Source organism: Monodelphis domestica, chromosome 4 (genome assembly GCF_027887165.1).
Source record: "Monodelphis domestica isolate mMonDom1 chromosome 4, mMonDom1.pri, whole genome shotgun sequence".
Lineage (NCBI taxonomy): Eukaryota > Metazoa > Chordata > Mammalia > Didelphimorphia > Didelphidae > Monodelphis > Monodelphis domestica.
The window spans coordinates 368,232,721-368,252,828 of record NC_077230.1 but is presented as its reverse complement, the minus strand read 5'-3'; the positions used below and the strand labels follow the sequence as shown (position 1 = coordinate 368,252,828).

At 54.0% G+C, this 20,108-nt stretch overlaps 1 protein-coding gene across 7 annotated transcripts in view; it reads left to right on the top strand.

Moving 5' to 3' along the window:
- The first annotated feature begins 225 nt into the window (after positions 1-225).
- The window catches only part of COL16A1 (collagen type XVI alpha 1 chain), an 80,275-nt gene continuing 60,392 nt past the window's right edge, over positions 226-20,108 (top strand). For 6 of the 7 annotated variants that reach the window (XM_056795238.1, XM_056795239.1, XM_056795237.1 and 3 more), the window contains exons 1-16: positions 7,556-7,726; positions 7,905-8,030; positions 11,621-11,674; positions 12,192-12,230; positions 13,124-13,159; positions 14,678-14,704; positions 15,167-15,229; positions 15,667-15,708; positions 15,832-15,876; positions 15,976-16,011; positions 17,247-17,309; positions 17,486-17,530; positions 17,718-17,813; positions 18,298-18,336; positions 19,856-19,900; positions 20,055-20,090. In XM_056795238.1, coding sequence (XP_056651216.1) covers positions 7,571-7,726; positions 7,905-8,030; positions 11,621-11,674; positions 12,192-12,230; positions 13,124-13,159; positions 14,678-14,704; positions 15,167-15,229; positions 15,667-15,708; positions 15,832-15,876; positions 15,976-16,011; positions 17,247-17,309; positions 17,486-17,530; positions 17,718-17,813; positions 18,298-18,336; positions 19,856-19,900; positions 20,055-20,090 — 948 coding nt within the window. In that variant the 5' untranslated portion in view covers positions 7,556-7,570. Of the gene's footprint in view, positions 278-2,328; positions 2,425-2,515; positions 2,634-3,139; positions 3,264-7,217; positions 7,495-7,555; positions 7,727-7,904; positions 8,031-11,620; positions 11,675-12,191; positions 12,231-13,123; positions 13,160-14,677; positions 14,705-15,166; positions 15,230-15,666; positions 15,709-15,831; positions 15,877-15,975; positions 16,012-17,246; positions 17,310-17,485; positions 17,531-17,717; positions 17,814-18,297; positions 18,337-19,855; positions 19,901-20,054; positions 20,091-20,108 lie in introns of those variants that run through there. The other variant, XM_056795242.1, reaches the window with a different exon arrangement.

The following is a 20,108-nucleotide window of genomic DNA, read 5'->3' as shown; positions in this document are numbered from 1 at the left end:
CTCTCTCCTCTTGGGTGGTCATTGAGGGATGCCCATATTCAGATCGACTGAAGCACACCCGAGAGCTCCCCTCCTGGTACTGGGCCTGGAAGAACACAAAGTAACGACAGAAATAGGAGGCAGCTCTCTGGGGAGGGTTCTCGGGGCCACTCAGACCCCAGCGGCTTCCTCTTCTCTCTCTCACACTAGATTTGTTTCCTTCACAGGGGGCGTCCGGAGACCAGCATGCGGGCAGCTTGGGCTCCAGGACTGTGGCTGGTTAGCCTCTGGGTCACCTGTGGTGGTCACGGAGCAGAGAGCAGCAAGGACTCAGGTGTGTCCATCCCCAGTCCTCCAACAGAAGCAGGGACCTTCAGGCACAACCTGGGGATCTGAGCATCTCTGGGTCCCTCTTGTGTGTGCACGAACGAGGCGTCTCCATGTGTCTGTATTTATAGGTGTATATAAATTATATATCATATATTATAGATAAAAGTATATAATATTATATATAAATAATATATAAGATAAATATATTTAAATATATCTAAATATAATCTATAATGTTTTAATATATGATGAATATATTTAAATATACAATATAGAACAAAGATCTCTAAACATAACATGATAAATATATTTTAATATAATAAATATATCCAAAATAGTATATAATAAATATATGTGCATACATATATTTAAAAAATTTAACCCTTACCTTCTGTCTTAGAATCAATACTGTGTATTGGTTCCAAGGCAGAAGAGTGATAAGGGCTAGGAAATGGGGGTCAAGTGACTTGCCCAGGGTCACACAGCTGGGACGTGTCTGAGGTCAGATTTGAACCCAGGACCTCTAGACCTGGCTCTCCATCCACTGAGCTACCCAGCTGCCCTATATATGTGATGTGTGTGTGTGTGTGTGTGTGTGTGTATGAGAGAGCCGGACAGAGAGAGTGTATCTCTGGGAATGGGTCTGGGTGGGATTGGGTCTGGATCTCCTGCTACATGGAGGTGAGTGGGGGAGAAAGGGGACCCTCCTGGCCCCCACAGTGTGCCTGGGCTGCCTGTGAGTGTGTTGGGGAGGGAATGGCCTTCTGCCAGCCCAGCCCGGCTCGGCCTCTCTGCAGCTGCAGACCAGTGCCAGTTGTCCATCCGGACGGCAGAGAGGATCTCGGTCCAATGGGCCTCCTTCTCCTCCCCCTTCCTTTGCTCTCTGTGGGATGTCGTGGGGTGGGGGCGGATCTGAGTGGAGCCTCCTCGGGAGGTCCTGTTGCCTCCTCAGCACGGTCAAACTCGGGGCGAGGAGGGGGCTACAAAGGAGCCCAGACAGAAGGCTGGGCCATCCCCAGGGTCAGTGCCGGGGGAAATAGCTTTGGCATCATTCCTTTTGGGTGCCCGCCCAGGGGCCGGGAGAGGCGCTGCTTGCTTCGGGATCTCCGAGCTTGCGGAGGGCCCCAGAGCCCTTGTGTCTCCCCACCTCCAGGCCGAGGAGCCCCTGGGGCCAGCAGCAGGCAGGCCGGGGAGTGGGCTGGCTGCTGGTGCCGGTGCCTGGGGGCGTGCGTGCTCCGGGATCCGTGTGGCTACATGTGCACACGTGTATGTGTGCTTCACCCGCTCCCCTCTCCGTGAGTCTCCTCGGGGGCGGGGGCAGCAGATTTCAACATCTCTAAGGAATCCGGGCACCGTGCCAGGCCATGAGTCACACGGCCGCTGCCGCTGCTGGAGAGGGCCCCTCCGGCGGCACATGGACGTGGGGAGTGCCAGAGCTCCTGGGCCCAACACCCGGGACTCTCCTCTTCCGACTGGGCTCGTTCCTCATCCGGGATGCCCTCCAACCAGTCTGGAGCCCCAAATTGGCCGGACTGGCCCATACGGGGCTCCGTCACCCAAAGGGGCAAGTGCCGATCCTTGGAGCCACCGCTGAGTGTGCTCTGAGTGGCCATCGCACAGGGCCGTTCTCCGGCCCTATCCCTTCTTACGCTCACTGATGATGAGGAAGCTGCTCTAAGCCTCTCCTTGTCCCGCGTCTCCAGCCTTCTGCCACCCTGGCCAGTGCCCAGGGGACAGCAAAAAGCAGGCTCAGCTACGGACTCCACAGCTTCCCTCCTCGGGCCTCGGCGTTCTCATCCATCAAATGGGGACGGTGTCCATCTCTCTGCTCAGGGTTTCTCCCCTCTCTTCTGTTCTGCCTTTACTCATCTCTGTGCCTGATGGAGGAAGGTCCTGTCTGGTTCTCCTGCAGCTATCAGGGCAGGAGGAAGGTAGGGCAGGGCCAAGGCTGGACTTCCCTGTGCCTTCTGGGGACCATAAGCCCCCCAGGTGCCCAAGCTCCCCAGAGCGTGCCTGGAGCTCCTGCCCGCTCTCTTCTAGGTGGACCATGCCCAACCCTGCAACAGGAGGGCCTGAGGTTGGAGGCCAGCGAAGAATCATCGGCCAACATGACGGGTGAGTGCCGGGGCTCCCCCAGGCCCCCCCCCCGTCCCTGGCATCGCCCGCCCCTTCCCTGAGCCGCCTCAACCCCTCTTCCCTTCCCCAGGCTTCAATCTCATTAAGAGGTTCGCTCTCATGAAGGCCTCCACCATCAAGAGGATCCGGAATCCCAAAGGGCCCTTCATTCTGAGGCTGGGGAATGCCCAGCTTGCTCTCCCCACAGCGTGAGTGACCCCGGGTGTCGGGGGGGGATTCCGAAGAACGGAGGGCACTTCTGTAGGTCTTTTCCCTGCCTCTGGGTGGCCGATGCCACCGCCCCAGCCCCATGCCCGTTGGTTTGGGCTCGAGTGCCCAGGAACAGGATGAGTTTTCATGGGGCCAGGTCCGCACACTGCCCAAGACGGCTATTGCAGGCTGGGTTCCCCCGGGCTCTCCAGGGGATTCCAGAGTAAAATGGGGGCGAGGAATGGGACTGGATGCTATGCCAGCAACAGGAGGGAGCTGGCATTTGGCTGGCACTGGAGGAATTGGCACTGGGTCAGTCCCAGGCATGGGAGGAGGCACTAGGTTGACGAGTGTGGGCATTCATTCTCCTGGCACTTTGGGGAGTGGGCGATCCTGAGGCCGGGGGTAAGAGAAGACACCAGGGATTCTGAGAAGAAGCTGAGACCCGCAGGCTGGGCTTTGCACGACAGTCAAGCTCAGCTCTCTTGCTCACTCCTCTCTCCAGCCAGGTGTTCCCTGGGGGTCTTCCTGACCAGTTTGCAATAGTGCTGACCGTTCTGCTGAAGAAGCAGACAAGCAAGGACACCTGGTATTTATTGCAAGTGACTGACAAGGATGGGTACCCACAGGTGAGGCTCAGAACCTCCCGTTCCTGCTTCCCCTGGCCTCCTTGTTCCTTCCACTTGGGCCTCTCATCTCCATTGTCTTTCTCTCTGTCCTAATCCTTCTCCTTGTCCCTCCCTGCATCCAGCTGCTCACCTGCCCTGGTCCTCACCTTGACTCCTTGCCCCTCTCGCTTCCTTGGTTCTTCCTCCCCCTTCGCTGGTGGATGAAGACCTCTCAGTCTCCTCCTCATGAAGCCCTGGGAAGACCATTGGATCTGAGGTCTGAGGACCTCATTTTGAGTCCCACTTTTGTTACTGTCTGTCTGGGCAACCTGATGCAAGTCACTTCTCTGGGAATCCTGGCTATCTGATCTATAAAATGAGGGGGTGGACCACTAGTGTCAGGGCTTCTGATGGAACCTTTTGGCAATCTAGAAGCCTCAGGATGCATTTTCAGAATCGTATTTTTAAAAATAATTTAAATATATACAAATAAAATATGTAAGATTACAAAAGAAACCAATTATATTGAAAGTTATCAAAATATTAAAAAACCAAGTTCATGGAGTGCAGGTGAAGTGAAGGCCTTCTTTCCTAAATGATCTCTGAGGCCCCTTCCAAATCTAAATCTATAATATTACATAGATCTGAGGGAAACTAAATGGCTCACTGGATTGATATCCAGGCCTAGATACAAGGAGTCCTGGGTTCAAATTTGACCTCCGATACTTCCTAGCTGTGTGATGCTGGACAAGTCACTTAACCACCATTGCCCAGCCCTTACTACTCTTCTGCCTTGGAACCAATAAACAGTACTGATTCTGAGATGAAAGGTTAATATTAAAAAAATATATTAAATAGATTTTCCATTTCCTCCTTCCTCCTTGCCCTCTGTTCCACTCTTGGGCATAATTTTCAGCTTATGCCCATACCGGTGTTGGTGAACCTATGGCACGAGTACTGGAGGAGGGGTTGCTCCCTTTCCCTTCTCCAACCAAGCCTGAGGACATTTCTCATATCACCTGTGCCACTGCCCAGCAGCCCAATGGGAGTGCTTCCTCTCTCCCCTGTCTGGGTTAAGGCAAGGGCTGATGTGTCAGGAGGGTTGCAATTTGGGCATTCAGTCTCTAAAAGGTTCACCATTACTGGTCCATACACACCCCAAGACCTTGCCTTCCCTTGCCCTGTCCACCTCCTATCTCTTCTTCCCCCTAAACCTCACTATTTACATGCCTACTTTCCCTCCTGTCTCTTTCTTCCTCCTCCTGAGAGTTCTCCAGGTGTTGTCCTCTCTCATCATTGTATCCTGGCCCCTCAGAATCCTAGGAGGGAGCCTTTAGGATATCCCTGAACATCAGGGCCCTAGACACTGCTCCCTAGATACTGTCCGTCATGGGGCACGATAGCTCCTTTCTGCCCCCCTCCTAGAGCATTGCCTGGAAGGAAGGGGATGTAGCTTGTGAAGGAACCTTAAGCTTGGCTGATCTTGGGTTCCTGGTGATGCCTGTTTCTTCTCGGAAAGATCCAAGGGGAAGAGCTTTACCCTTTCATTCCTTTTTATCTTTTTGGCCCCAACCCAAGCCCTGAGCCTTCTGGCCTTGCCATCCTCTGAGTCTGCTTGGCCCCTAGGTCTCAGACCCCAGTAGGACCCTGATCAATAATTATCTCCACCCCCTTCTATAAGCCACTGCTCCCAGCTGCCTCTGTTGGGTCTTTGCTTCCCCTACACACCCTGCCAAAATGATTGCAATTATTAGAACTAGAAAGGAAATTTAGGGACCATCTGGTCTAATCCTCGGTGGTGGAGACACAGGAAAGGAAAAGACTTGCCCAAGGTCATATAGAGACCAAGCGGCCAAACTAGGACTCCTCCAGGGGCCTATTGACTCTTAGTGCAGCATCCCTCTGACAGATGAGGCAGCTGCTCCCTCCACCCATTCCTGGCTTTCTGACTGCCTTTATGGGGTTTATTTACAAGGACAGAGAGAACATCCATATTCAGAAATGGCGCACCAGGGAAGGCCATCAGCTGTGTGAATAATAGAAAATTCCCCGGTCCCAGGCTGGGGAGAGCATTTGATTCCCTCACTATCCTAGAGCCTTTCCTTCTCTGATGTCCCCAAAGAGAACGGCATCTCCCACCAGAAACAGCCCTAGATTGGCTGCCCGGGCCTGCTGGCCAAGCCTATTGGTCCAGGCTCCAGGACCACACTCGTTTTCGGCCAACCAGGAGTGACCTCCACATCCAGTCCTCTGTAATTGCCGTCTGGTGGCAGGTCGTGAGAAGGGTGACTGAATCAGGACTAATATTGCAGACTAGATCAGTGAGGACCCTCGTTTTATGGCAGAACCTGGGCCTGGGAGGGGAAAGGACTTGACCACAAGGTCACGTGGGAGCAGGGTTTAAATGTGAATTTGGCTTCCAATCCGGGGCTCTTTCTAGTATACCTTCTGCCCCCCCCCCCCCCCCAGCCAAGCGATGGGAGGCAATATGGCACACTTAGAGCCTGAGAGGAGCCTCCAGAGTCAGGGAGATCCGAACTTAAATCCTGCCTGAGTGATTCTGGGAGCAAAGTCAAGGCGGTTTTCTAAAACTATGATTTGAAGGGTTGCTGCTAAGCTGCATGGGTAATTTATGAAATCCCAAGGCCGGACCCCAGACCCACCCTCAGTTCTACCTCTCACCCCCCCTGCCCCCATATACAAAAGGATTCAACAGGCCTAGCTTTGAGCCTCGACACTCAATAGACCTTGGTCAAGTCACTTAACCTCATTTTGCCTCCATTTCCTCAACTGTGAAATGGGGATGACGACAGCAATTTCCTCCCAGTTATGTTGTGAAGATTAAATGAAATGACATTTGTAGAGAGCCCTTAGCACAGTGCCTGGCATGGAGTAGGAGTTAAATAAATGCTTGTTTCCTTCCTTCTCCAAGAAATGGGAATTTTGGTGATTAATTATTAATCATTCTTATGGTCACTGGCTAGATCACAGAGTTCTTTCTTTGCCCAAAGAGAGAGAGAGAGTAGAAAGAACGATTGCACACGGGTTTTCTCATCACCCAGAAAGTCAAAGTATTTTAATTCCTATTGATATCCAGGTCCAGCCATTCTCAAAGATGGGGGAAGCCTGGAAACCAAGCCTTCCTTGTGAGCGATTAGTGGAAAGGATTAGGAATGTGAGGACCACAGGAAGAAGAGCCTGGGAGGGAAAGGGGGCTGGGAACATGATAAGAGCCTTCAGCGATCTGAAGGGCTGTCCTCTGAAAAATGGACCGAACGTGTTCAGTAACAATGGGCAGAAATCACAGAGAAACGGGTGTAGATTAGGAATCCGGAAAAACTTATGATGCGAACTTAGTGTAGAATGGGTTGCCTAGGGAGGTAATGAGCTCCTCATTTCTAGAGGTTTCAAGCATTCATGGGGAGTGTTGGAGAGGCTATTCCTACTTGGATCTTGGTTGGAAGGGATGCCATCTAAGATCCCTCTTAACTCTGAGACTTGGCCAATTCCCATTCCTTCTCAAGGTCTTGTTTCCTTATGTAAGATTAGGAAGTTGAAGGGCAGTTAGGTTGCTCAGTGGATAGAGAGTCATGCCTGGAGATGAAAGGTCCTGGGTTCAAATGTGGCTTCAGCTACTTCCTAGCTGTGTGGTCCTGGGCAAGTCACTAAACCCCAATTGCCTAGCCTTTACCTCTCTTATGGCTTGGAAAAGAAAGAAAGAAAGAAAGAAAGAAAGAAAGAAAGAAAGAAAGAAAGAAAGAAAGAAAGAAAGAAAGAAAGAAAGAAAGAAAGAAAGAAGAAAGAAAGAAAGAAAGAAAGAAAGAAAGAAAGAAAGAAAGGAAGGAAGGAAGGAAGGAAGGAAGGAAGGAAGGAAGGAGCGAGGGAGGGAGGGAGGAAGATTAGGAAGTTGGCCTGAATGGTCTGTAACGTCTCTTCTATCTCTCAGTCCTATGATTCTACCATCTTGCCCCTTAGATCTCCTTGGACGTGAACGGTCATGACAAGAACCTAGAGTTCCGGGCCCGTGGCTTGGATGGTGACTTTGTGTCTTGCATCTTCCCTGTGGCCCAGCTCTTTGACCTGCGCTGGCACAAGTTGGTGCTAAGCGTGACTGGGCGTGTGGTCTCAGTCCATATGGACTGCACATCCGTCTCTTCCCAACCTGTGGGTCCCTGGCATGCCGTGCTTCCCGAGGGTCACGTCCTCCTGGGCATGGATGCTGAGCAGGGCAAGCCTGTCTTGGTAAGTGCGTGCTGGAGCTGGGGGCAGAGAGGAGTTCTCTCCAGGGCCAGGATTTTAGCTGGCACCACCCAGGGGTGTGGCCTTCCATGACTGGGGGTTCCCCTTGCTGTGACCCCACCATATTTCCCGTGTTCCTCTTACCTTTGTCTCCCTCCCTCTCAGTTGATTTGCAGCAAGCTCACATCTACTGTGACCCTGCCCTGGTGATGGAGGAAGGGTGCTGTGAGGTATCACCAGCTGGGGTGAGTGTGGGAACCTTGGGAGTGCCACTGAAGTGAGTACCAGCCCTCTCAGAGGCTTGGGATCATCTCAGCACACTCAGGGCAAGGAACCTAGCCCTAGGTGGGTGGGGGGAGAGGCAGGGAGTTTGGGAATCCCAAGACCCAAGGCCTAGTTCTTCCCCCTTAATTTGCCAAGCAGTGCCCTCAAGAGGCCTCCAAAGCCCGACGGGATACCCAAAACAATGAGCTCATCGAGATCAGCCCACAGGCTCAGGGCAAGGTCTACACTCGATGCTTCTGCCTGGAGGAGCCGCAGGACAGCAAGGTGAAGTTCCAACCCCATCCCCTACCTACTCCTCTCTATGCAGCATTCCTGCCAGATGCAACCCCCCCCCCCATCTCCCCAATGAGTTAGACTGAGCTGGCAGCTCTGCCCGAGTAGTGAGGATCTGAAATGAGGGACCCCAAGCAGGATGGAGAAGTGAAGTCCTTAGGGTAAGTGGGGAGGGCATCTGATGGGCCCCAGGCTAGATTCTCCTCTGAGAGTGGGACATCAGGAGCTGTGCCCATTACTATTATTATTTTTTTTAATTCCATTTTAGAATCAATATTACATATCAGTTCTAAGATGGAAGAGATTTCTTTTTCTTCCTTCCTTTCTTTTGTTCTTTCCTTATTCCTTCCTTCTCTTTCTTTCTTTCTTTCTTTCTTTCTTTCTTCTTTCTTTCTTTCTTTCTTTCTTTCTTTCTTTCTTTCTTTCTTTCTTTCTTTCTTTCTTTCTTTCTTTCTTTCTTTCTTTCTTTCTTTCTTTCTTTCTTTCTTTCTTTCTTTCTTTCTTTCTTTCTTTCTTTCTTTCTTCCTTCCTTCCTTCCTTCCTTCCTTCCTTCCTTCCTCCCTCCCTCCCTCCCTCCCTCCCTCTCCTTCCTTCCTTCCTTCCTTCCTTCCTCCCTCCCTCCCTCCCTCCCTCCCTCTCCTTCCTTCCTTCCTTCCTTCCTTCCTTCCTTCCTTCCTTCCTTCCTTCCTTCCTTCCTTCCTTCCTTCCTTCCTTCCTTCCTTCCTTCCTTCCTCCCTTCCTCCCTTCCTCCCTTCCTCCCTTCCTCCCTTCCTCCCTCCCTCCCTCCCTCCCTCCCTTCCTCCCTCCCTCCCTTCCTTCCTTCCTTCCTTCCTTCCTTCCTTCCTTCCTTCCTTCCTTCCTTCCTTCCTTCCTTCCTTCCTTCCTTCCTTCCTTCCTTCCTTCCTTCCTTCCTTTCTTCTTCCTTCTTCCTTCCTTCCTTCCTTCCTTCCTTCCTTCCTTCCTTCCTTCCTTCCTTCCTTCCTTCCTTCCTTCCTTCCTTCCTTCCCTTCCTTCCTTCCTTCCTTCCTTCCTTCCTTCCTTCCTTCCTTCCTTCCTTCCCTCTTAGAATCAATATTGCATATTGGTTCCAAGACAAAAGAGCAGTAAGTACTAGGCAATGGGAGTTAAGTGACTTGCCTAAGGTCATGCAGTGAGGAAGGTCACTTCTGAACCAGGACCTTCCATCTCTAGGCCTGGATTTCAATCCACTGAACCACCAGCTTCCCCCTAGTTGTGCCCATTTTTCATTCATTAAAATATTCCACAAACATCTAAGAAGCCCTATTCTTAGGCTTGGGCTTTGTATCTTTGTCTTTAACCAGATGCAAAATTCACTTAAGACCCAACAGTCCCTTCCCTCATAGAATTCACAGTCTAGTAAGGATAAGACACTAAGACAGAAAACTAGAATACACCACATCACCCAATCAGGGCATTAGACATGAGCAAACAAAGTGCCGGGGGAAAGAAGTGGGGAAGGAGAACTAACCTAGTTCCATTGGAGAATCCGGGAAGGCTTCTTGGAGAAGGAGGAGGAAGCAGAAGAGCGGGCTTTAAGGATAAAATAAGATTTGCCTGGAAAAAAAGGCAGGAGGAAATTTCAGGCACTGGAACGGGGTGAGCCAAGGAGCAGAGGTTGGACACGATAGGGTGAGCTCAGGAGACAACGCCAGCTGGGTTGAAGCTTGGGGTTCTCTGGGGCCACCCCAGCAATGTGTGTGAGTCGTAGCCTGGGTCGGGGGCTAGATGAGCATCGCCTCCCCAGATAGGAAGACGGGGACTGGCGACCAGGGGCCAGCCTTGCCCCCTTTGCCTCTGGACGCTGCCCCGTTGCTGCTCTCTCCTCCCTTCTCCCGCCAGCCTTCTCCAGCGGCTCTGGGCTCTGGTAGGTTCTCCTCTCTCGCAGCCCCCGAGGGAGCAGGGAGGTGGGCTGGACCCCCTGGGTTGCCAAGCTGGTGGCACCCGTGCGCCCTAGCCTGTAGGCCAAGAAGGGCGATGCCCATCTGTCTGTGGAGCTTCACAAAGAGCCTCCCTGAACCCAGCTGGGGAGGTGTACGCGCGTGTGTGTTCTGTGGCTCTGACCAACACTCATTCATGAAGTTGCTTCCCGAAGCCCCACATGCACTCAGCCCTAGCGGACTTGCTTGTCTGACCTGGGGAAGACAGTTTGACCCCCACTTGGTCACTGGATCCGACATCAGCAGAATTAGTGTTGGATACACACCTACCATTTAAAATCTGTAGGAGGGGGAAGCTGAGTGGCTCAATGGATAAAGACGGGAGGTCCTGGGTTCAAATCTAACCTCAGACGCTTCCCAGCTGGGTGACCCTGGGCAAGTCACTGAACCCCATTGGCTAGCCCTTACTGCTCTTCTGCCTTGGAGCCAATACACAGTATTGACTCTAAGATGGAAGGTGAGGGTTTGAAAAAAAAATAAACATTAAAATTTTTTTAATGAAAGCATTTGTATAAGGGCACCTCAGTGGCTAGAGCTCAGCCTAGAGATGGGAAGTCTTGGGTTCAAATCTGGCCTCAGACACTTCCTAGCTGTGTGACCCTGGGCAAGTCACTTGACCCCCATTGCCTTATAAAATATACAGTATTGATTCTAGGATGGAAGGTCAGGGTTTAATCAACACAACTTTTTAAGTCTACAGGGCCATTGGCACGTCTCTCCCCGATTGTCCAGGTGCCCCCTGGGAGGCTTAGGTTCAGTCTTTGAGGTCCTCCATCGATGACCTTCTCTGTTCTAATGCTCCGGGTTCTAAGCTCCTTCCAAGCTCTAAAGCCCCCCGCTCGACATCTGGGATCCCGTGACGTCCTGCCCCAGCAATGCGAGAACATGGGCATCCCCATCCCATGGCTGGGAGCACACGCAGGGAGTTCCTTGCGTCTCCCCCTCCTGGGCCTCCCTAAACTCCGAGGCTGCTCCAGGCCTGCCACACGGATCAGAAAGACCAGGACCAAAGGGGCTTGGGGGGAGGCCCCTGCCCCCTCGCCCACTGTGGGCAGCCAGCCCAGGCTCCGACTCTGGAGAACACATGGCTCCATTCATTAGCTGGCTCCGTTTCCCAGCATCCTAGGGGCACAGGGAGGGGGTTTGGGACGGGAGAGGAGAGAGCGGAGGAGAGGAGAGGAAGGTGAAGTTGGAAGGCAAAAAAGGGAAAGGGGGGCCGGGAGTAAATTGGGGGGAAGAGGAGGAGCAGCACAGGCTCATCAGGTGGCGGGGGGGGGTCTGGGGATGGAGCTCTTTGGGGGCGGGAGATACTCCCAGCAGGGCTCGTCATTCTGCCCTAAGCTGCCCCCTCCCACATTCCTGATGCTCTCCCTCCATGGCCACGTCTCCCACTGTCAGGGGAAGGCTGGACCGTCCCGGTAGATCTGAGTAGTCTAAGAGGGACATTGGCCCCACCCAGTGAGCCGCTCTGTGGAGAGACACATGGTGGAGAAGAGCTTTGGACAGGTCTGCCAGGGCAGGCCCTTGGATAAGGCCTTTCCCTCTTGAGGCCTCAGTTTCCAAATCTGTCAAAATAGCATTGCTAGACTAGACCTTCTCGGGTCCATTTTGATCTCTGTCTAGGTGAATGCTCAGCTGTCTGGAAGTTCTGGAGAAAAGAGAGAGAAAGGAAGCAAGGTAGGAGCTGAGTGGGTAGGGTAGACCCCCCTAATCCCACCTCCCACCCCCTGGCTTTTCCATTGTGCCCAGGCCAAACTTTCCTAGCCTGCTTCCAACTGTCCCAACACCCCAACTCCCTGGACTTGGGGAGCATTCTGGAAGGCAACTGACGTTTTCTCATAGAGGGCGTAGAGGGGCAAGAGTGAGATTTAGAGTCCAGAGACCTGGTTTCAAATCCTGACACCACAATGTCTTGGTCACATGCCCTTCTCCACAGGCCTCAGTTTTGTCATTTGTGAGATAAGAGGCTGGATTAGTTGGGCTCTGAGGTGCCGGGTCTGCAAGGCTGGGAAGCCCACTGAGGTCCTTATCCTCCCCAGAGGACTAAAACCATGAGGCCCGCACTGGCCTGGTATGTGATATTGGGGTTCCCTGAACCCCAAGTTTTAGATAAGGTAGAGAACCCTAGGGGTTAGGGATCCCCTATTTTCTATTCCTCTGCCTCCCCATCCACCCAGTCTATCCTTCCCTTTAGGATTCCTCCTGGGCACAGAAGGCTATGCCAGCTGATGAGGTAAGACTGCCTGAGAGGACAGAGAGAGGCCCATTGTGAAGAATGCCTGGGGTAGTAAGAGGGGAGCGGGGGCGGCCGGATGCCTGCCCGGCTCCCTGCATTCCTTGACAGGCCCTGGGCAGATTCACACAGGGGTCGCTGGCTTGGCTGGGAGGCTGCTGTGGGCACCGTGCAGAGCCGGGCCTCTGTCAGTGCCCACGCCCGGAGGAGAGCTCTAGGTTCTAATGAACTCCAAAGAGGCAAGGAGGGGAGGTCCCAGGTTCCCTTCCTTGGCTGTGCCCTCTCACAGAGTGGAAGGAGTCCTAAGTTGGGAATAAGGAGGGAGGTCTGGGTTCAGATTCTGACTCATAGCACTAGCTATGGGACCCTGGGGAAGTCACGTCATTGCCCTATGCCTCTGTTTCCCCGCGTGTAAAATTGGGGAATTGGGCATAGAACTTGTTGGGATTCTTTTCATTCTGAATTCTGTGCTCCTGTGATCTTGAACTAGACTCTTCTCCCTGGGCCTCCGTGTCCTCACCTGGGAAATGGGAAGTTTAGACTAGATAGTCTTCCAGAGCCATCTCTAGGCTCTGTGATCCACTATGGAGCAAGCACCTGGGTTCCGGTCGGGCATTCCCTGCCCCCAAACACGCAACACCGGCCTCAGACTTTCTCTAAGGGGGGAGCGTAGTCGGAGGGTCCCCAGGGAACAACAGCTCTGTCCAGGGGGCCTGCCCAAGGGGTCCTGCCTCTGCCTCTCAGCCCAGCAGGCTTGAAAAGAAGCTCCAACCTGCCAGGATGGCTGCTCCTGGGAGGCTGTTCAGGACATTGCGAGTTGGGGGGCTGGGGGAGGGCTCTCCTGGGGGATCCCCGAGGCTGACTCAGCTGGTGACCAGGCTTTCTTCCCCTAGTGCCCACCCTGTGCCAGCCGTGCCGTGGAGAGCAATGTGAGTGACGAGGGAGAGGCAAGGGCGCCAGGTGGGAGGGCAGGGTCCCCAAAGGGCCGACAGGCCTAGGCTGGGAGGAACACACAGCCCCGCTCCCACTGGCCGATGGGCGTCCCACTTGGGCAAGTCAGAAGAGGACGTTGAAGTGTAAACTGAGGGGCGCCTCTGAGGTCCCCTCCTAGACTGGCCAGCCGTGGGCCCCCTGCTTCATAGCTCAGAATGGGCCTGTCCGCAGCTTGCTCTTCCCCTCCCTCTCTGTGGCTTCAGTGCCAGCCAGCCAGGGCCAGAATGATGCTCTCCTGTCCTGTGTCAGTCGGGACCTTTGGGGAGAGGGGTATCTGGGGCCGCGTCTTTGTCCCCTTTAACGCTCCCTCCTGGAGAAGACGGCCACAAATCAAAGATGGGGGGCGAGCCCTGTTTCTGCTGCTGGCTTGCTGGGTAGCCCGGAAACGGGACTGCCTTCCTCAATCTGGGGCTCCCCGTCCTCCTACGGAAAATAAGGGCGCTAAACAGTCCCCGAAGTCCGTTCCAGCGACGAGCCTTGGCTAAAGATGAGTCACGGCTCCGCCCCCAGCCTGGGCCGCGGCGGGTCCCTCCTCAAGATTCTGGCCTGGCAGTGAATGGCTGGGACCTCGGCCCGCTGCCCTGGGCAGGCAGATCCGTGGGGCTGGAGGGGGTATACAGCTGGTGCACAAGTGTGTCTCCAGCCCTCCCACACCCACTTGTGGTTGGGTACCCCCGTGCCACCAGCCTGACTCATCCCTCTCCCACGGCTCTGATGTGCTCAGCGGGGCCGCCCAGAAGGCCCCCCGGCTCTGCCTCGGCTGAAGGGGCCCCTGGGGGGGTGGACAGACCACCCCTCCCCGTACCCCAGCTAAGCTCTCAGTGAACGTTCCCTTCTCGGGCCCCTCAGTCAAAATCCAGGCCTCTGACTATCCCCTTAGCCCACGGCTGTGGAGGGAGCTGGCTGGCGGGCTTGCCTGGGTCCCTATTTATTCCCCGACTCGTTCTGGAGCTCAGGGAGACCCGGCGTGGCTCCTGGCAGGATATGGGGGTGGGTGGCCGGGAGACACGAGGAGGGCCAGGCACCCCCACACTCCCAACTTTCCATGACTGTCCCCCGTGAGGCGCTGCTCCATCTTTCCCCTGCCTGGTTGTCTTTCCCCAATAGATTCTCAATTCCCTTCCCAGCCAAACCAGCCCGTAACATCTGGCAGGCCCATGGCTTCCAGATGTGTGTGAGGTTGCTATGGAAACAGCAGAATTACGGCGGCAAATGGGCAGCTTGGGAAGCAGATAAATGGGGGGGGGGGACCCAAGACTAGCCCCATTCTCCATCCAGTGAAATAGAGTCCCTGAAAGGGGAAGAGGAAATCCAGAGCCTAGGTTGGTGGGAAGAGCAATGGAAGGGGGGAGAGGTAGGTAGGGGTCGGTTTGTTTCCCCTGCAAAGTTGCTCGCCTTCTCTGGGCCTCAGAATTCCCCCGTGGATGCTCACTTCCCTTCTCGGCCTCCCTCAGGTCACACTGGGTCCCCCTGGCCTCAAGGTGAGTCCCAAGCCCCAGGGGCCAGTCTTCCAGTCTTCTTCTCTTGCTTTCCCCACCCTCCCCCCCCCACCCCCCAAGCTGCTGTCCTCAGCCCAGCACAATTCCGATTGTGTGCACAACCCTCTGGGCAACCCTACGACCTGGCAATGCGCTCTCTGCATGATGGCATGCGTGTGTGCATGCAAATATCCGAAGCTACGGGGATACATGATGGCGGCCTGTCCATTGGCGTCTACATAGTGTGAGGGTGTATTTGTTGGGGGGCCCGCCTGTGGCATGCTCATCCTCAGGGTACACATCTGTCCCTTCACATCTACGGGCTTAGAGGTGTGGGGAGGGTCTGGGGCAGGAAATCATGTCCCTGCTGGGGCTGAGTGGGGGGGCTGTGCCCCTGCCCCATTCTTTCTTGCTTGGGTTGGCTTCTGGCTGCCAGGCTGACTGCCACTCTGCCCCTGCCCACAGGGTGGAAAGGGTGAGCGGGGTCTACCCGGCCCCGAAGGACTCAAGGGAGAGAAAGGAGCTCGGGTAAGTGATTGTCTGTGTCTACCTCCTGTTCCCCTGACCCGGGCCCATGGGTGTGCCCACTGTTGCTCCTCGGGACAGTAGGGTAGTGGGGGCACCCCAACACCCTCCTCCTATGGCCAAGGCAGCTGTCACTCAGACACAGGCTCATGGAAGCCTGGCATTGTCGGTCGCAGCCTCCTGGCTCTGAGAAATGGTGTCCTCGAGGTTCCCAGAATGCCCAGAATGTCCCCCCATCTTCCAGGAAAGGAAGAGAGCCTTCTTTTCCCAGAAACTCCCATTTAATAGAACTGGGAAGATCTCTAGCTCCCTCCACAACTGTCTTCCCCTTGGTTTGTCCTCCTCCAAATCTTGGTCTCCGTCCCCAGGACGGGCTCATCCCCCTCTGTCCCAATCCTGGCCCCAGCTGGCCCTTCCCCTGAGCGCTCTCTTGCCCACAGGGTTCTGACTGTGTCCGTACCTCCCCGGAGGCCCCTCTCCAGGTAAGGCTCAGGGGAGCTGGATGGGAGTGGGGAGAGCTCCTCTCCGTGGGACAGGGGAGGCCTAAGTAAGGCATGTGTCCCCGCCGCCGCCTCACCCTTTCTCTTTCTCCCCCTCCCTACCAGTGTGCCGAAGGTCCCAAGGGCGAGAAGGGAGATCGGGGAGACTCGGTGAGTGAGGAGTGCTTTGGGGCACGAGAACGAATGGTGGAATGATGGCTGGGGCTGGCATCCCAGGGCCCAGAGGCTCATCCTTTCTCCTTCTCCCAGGGTCCCACAGGAATTGCTGGATCCACTGGGCAGAAGGTAAGCTTTCTCTCCCTTCTCTAGGGAAGAGGAGACAGGCAAGGAAGGTGGAGAAGCTCTGGCCCGGGGGTCTCGCCCTAGACTCTGATCCTTTGTGACCTTGAGCAAATTCCTTCTCTTCTCTGAGTCTCAGTTTCCCTATCTGTAAAATGAAGAGACTGGACACAATGATCTTTAAGCTCCTTCCCAAGTGAGACAGTCAAATGGAGGGGGCCAACCAGATCTTGAGTCCCAGAAACCACACGCTGTCAGGACCCCTAGAAGGTTTGGTCACTCGTGTCCCCCCTTTAGTGACAATCCTCACCCCTGATCCATCCTGGATAAAGAAACATCAACCTTGCATCTACTAAGAGCCTTCACTCTTCTCCCTCCCTTTCCACCATCCGCATCCCTGCCCAGAGGGGGGGGTTTGGTTTAGAAGTCCTTCCTGGGGTCTCCCTCTCCCCATGTTGTGGCTTAAGCCATCTTCTTTTCTGGGACGCCATGACTACTCCCCCACATTAAAGCAAAGGATGGCCTCGGACCCTTCTACCTTTCCTTTCAGCCTCCTATCACCCCAACCCATGGTCTGATATCATGGATTTGGAGTTAAAAAGAAATTGAGTTCAAATCCAGACTCTACCGTTTCTTCATGACCTTAGACAAATTAGTTCCTCCCCTCTCGGTTTGTTTTTGTTTTTATTTTTTTCATCTAGAAGATGAGAGGGTGGGCCTAGGATAGTGTTCTTGGGGTAGAGGAACAACTTCCAGCTCTAAGACCTATGACATAAATACTTAAGTGGTTCCACACCTGGGAATCAGAAGAACCAAGAGGTGGAAGCTAAGCTGTGTGACTTTGGACAAGTCCTTTCCTTCTCGCAACCTCCATTCCTTCTTTCCTTCTCCCTCTGCAGTAGTAAAAAACTGCCACTAATTTGAAGGTTTCAAAGTCCCATTTTTTTTCAGTATTGAGCTAGGGACTGGCTTTCACTGATTTCACCAATATAGAAAACCCCAGATGAGGAAACTCCCACCAATAGTGTAAGTAGGCACTTTCTAGTCTTAGAGAATTGCCCAGAGCTCCCAGGAGTTGTCATTTACCCAAGGTCACACAAGCCAGTCTGTATCACAGGCAGAACTGGAACCCAGGTCTTCCTGGCTCCAAGGGCCCTCTCTGTACATCGGGACCCACAGCATCTTCTTTTGATCTCCATGAAATGAGCTCTCCTAAGATCCTACTATCTCTTCTTTTCTAGGGTCAGAAAGGAGAGAGAGGAGATGCAGGCTTCAAGGGTTCAATGGGGAAGCCTGGCCGAGATGTAAGGGGTGCTGGGAAGTGGAGTGGGGGAAGCTGGGGGGGGAGAGGGTGGGGGACACTTGGGCTTCTCTGCTGTGGCTGCCACTGCCTCTAGCATCAGTGCCCAGGGCTCAGATGGGAGGGCAGAGAAGCCCAGGCAGGAGCCAGTCCCCCATCCTTCTCTCCCACTTCCTTTAGGGCCGGCCTGGGGAGATCTGTGTCATTGGACCCAAAGGGCAGAAGGTAAGGGGCCGTAGAGTTCCTTCTGTGGGCTAGGGGCACGATGGGAAGTCTTCCCAGTTCCCATGTCAATTAGAATGAAGGCAGGGACTGGTTCGCTTTTGTCCTTCTGTTGCCAAAACCTAGTGCAATGCCCTGCAAAAAGTAGGTGCCTAATCAATGCGTTTTGGGTGGATTGTGTTTGTCCCAGGGTGACCCCGGCTTTGTTGGACCAGAAGGACTGACTGGAGAGCCAGGGCCCCCAGGACTTCCAGGACCCCCCGGGATTGGACTACCAGGAAAACCTGTGAGTACCCTCAAACCCCTCCCCACCTCCCCACCCACCCACACACAGGATGGTCTTCATCATGGTTCCCTCATGGCGCCCCATAAATTTAGTGGGTTCCCATCACTCTATCCGGAGAGACCCTGAGAGCAAAGGGCTGGAGCCAGTGGGGAAGGAGGAGATGTAGCCCTGAGGGAGCCCCCAAGCCTGACCAAGAACCCCAATTCTGAAGGGTAGATAAAGCTTTGCCTTAGACAGGATCCCAGGACCTTCCATTTGAAGAGCCCCGCTGCTCTGCCCTGCTCCCAGAGACTCCTGGTCTAAGGGGGAGACCCAGCTCTGCCTTGGGGACCTCCCTGCTCTCTGAGAAGGAGTCACAGCTCTGTCCTTAGGGGGAGGCCTCCTGGCTCCTGGCAGAGATCAGGAGGAAAAGATCCAATGAGGAGGGGAGGAGAACGGGCTTTAGAAGGGAGGTACTGAGTCTGTTTTCTACCTCTGCTTACAGGGGGATCCTGGTGGTCCAGCTGGTCCCAAGGGAGACAAGGTAAACTGGGGGCTAAACTCAGGGCTAACCCAGCCACAGCTGGACGCAGGAGGGAAAGGGTTGGAGATGTTTTTATGGAAACCCCAGACAGGCGTCTCAGTTGAGCCTCCCTCCCAGGAAAGAGGCCAAACCTCAGCCAGTCTCGGACTCAGGAGTCTAGAGATGAATCCGTAATAAGCTGGAGAAGGTGGATTTTTCCTTCTCTTCTCCTCCCAGCTCCCAGCTGCCGCCGGGCCCCTGGCGCCCTTCGTATTCACCAAGCACGTGCCCAGGATGCAGGGCATGGATGGAAGAGTGTGGTCTGGGGCCTGGACGCAGCTGCAGAGCCCCAGCCAGCTCGTGCTGGGCCCTGACCCCATGATGCTTCATGCAGTAACGAAGGCGCTCCCTTCTTAGTCCTGGGGGCTGACCCCGAGGCGAGCACCTATCTCTGGGGCTCACCTAGAACCTCCAGGCCTGCTGACACCGTCCCATGGACACAGCACACAATTTTTGGCCAGGAGGGTCAAGATTATTATCTCCATTTTACAGATGTGGAAACTGAGACCCTGCCTGGGGTCCCCATCTAGTGTGTGTCAGAGACTTTGAACCCATTGCTCTTTCTATTCTAACACAGGGCCAAGGAGGCCACAGGCCACATTTGTCAATCAATCAATCAATTGGTCAGTCAATCAATAATCAGCATGAATTGACTAAATGCCAAGCCTTGAGCTAAGTTCGGGGATACAAAAGCAAAACTAGTCCCTGTCCTCAAGGGGCTTATATTCGAATGGGGGGAAGTGAGGACATACAATAAAAATAGAGAGGAGACGGAGCATAACATTGGAGGGGATGAAACTAGCAGCTGGGGAAATTGCAATAAAAGGAATTAAGAAGAGGGGACGCAGCAAGGCGTCTCGGTAGACAGTGCCAGGCCTGGAGTTGGGAGGTCCTGGGTTCAAATCTGGCCCCATACACTTCCTAGCTGTGGGACCCTGGGTAAGTCACTTAACCCATTTGCTTCATCTTTGCCTTTCTATCCCAGAGTTATTACTGGACACAAGGTCAGGGTTTAAAAAAAGGAAACAGGAGTTAAGGGTTGACCCTGAGAAGGATGTGACAGAAACAGGAATGGAATCAAGTTGTGACCCTGATGTTCCCTGACAAATGAGGCAGTCCCAAGAGTAGTGGCTAAGAGCCATCTCTTAGGTAGCAGCAGGAGGGATCAAGGGAAGAACTTGCTGGGGGGAGGGGTGTTTGGTAAGGGAGCAAGGAGAAAGGGGCTGGGGCGCTGAGCTCCCCCTGGAGCCAGTGCATCAAGGAGGACTCTCCGGAAGAAGAGGTTCAAGTCCTTGGCCTCCTGGATTTGAGTCTGTTTCTGCCCTTCACTGGCTTTGTATCCTCCAGTAAATCGTTTACCCTCTCTGGACCTCAGTTTTCCCATCTGTATAATGGGGGAGGATGGGACTTGATGATCCATGCTTTCCCCCTCACATGTCTCTCCCACATGTAACCCTTTACTTCTGGTTCTTCTCTACAGGGAAGCTCTGGGATTCCAGGAAAGGAAGGTCCAGGGGGAAAGCCTGTAAGTGCTGCCTGGAAGGACATGGTGGGTGAAGGGAGGCTGGCTCTACCCATGGGAAAAGCTGCTATAGATCTACCCTAGAGGGTTCTTCCAGCTATGCCCACCTTCCTCTGCATGGGTCGGATGCTCATTGATGCTTCTTTTTTTCCAACAGGGGAAACCAGGGACCCCAGGGCTGAAAGGAGAGAAGGTGAGGTCTCAGTGGAAG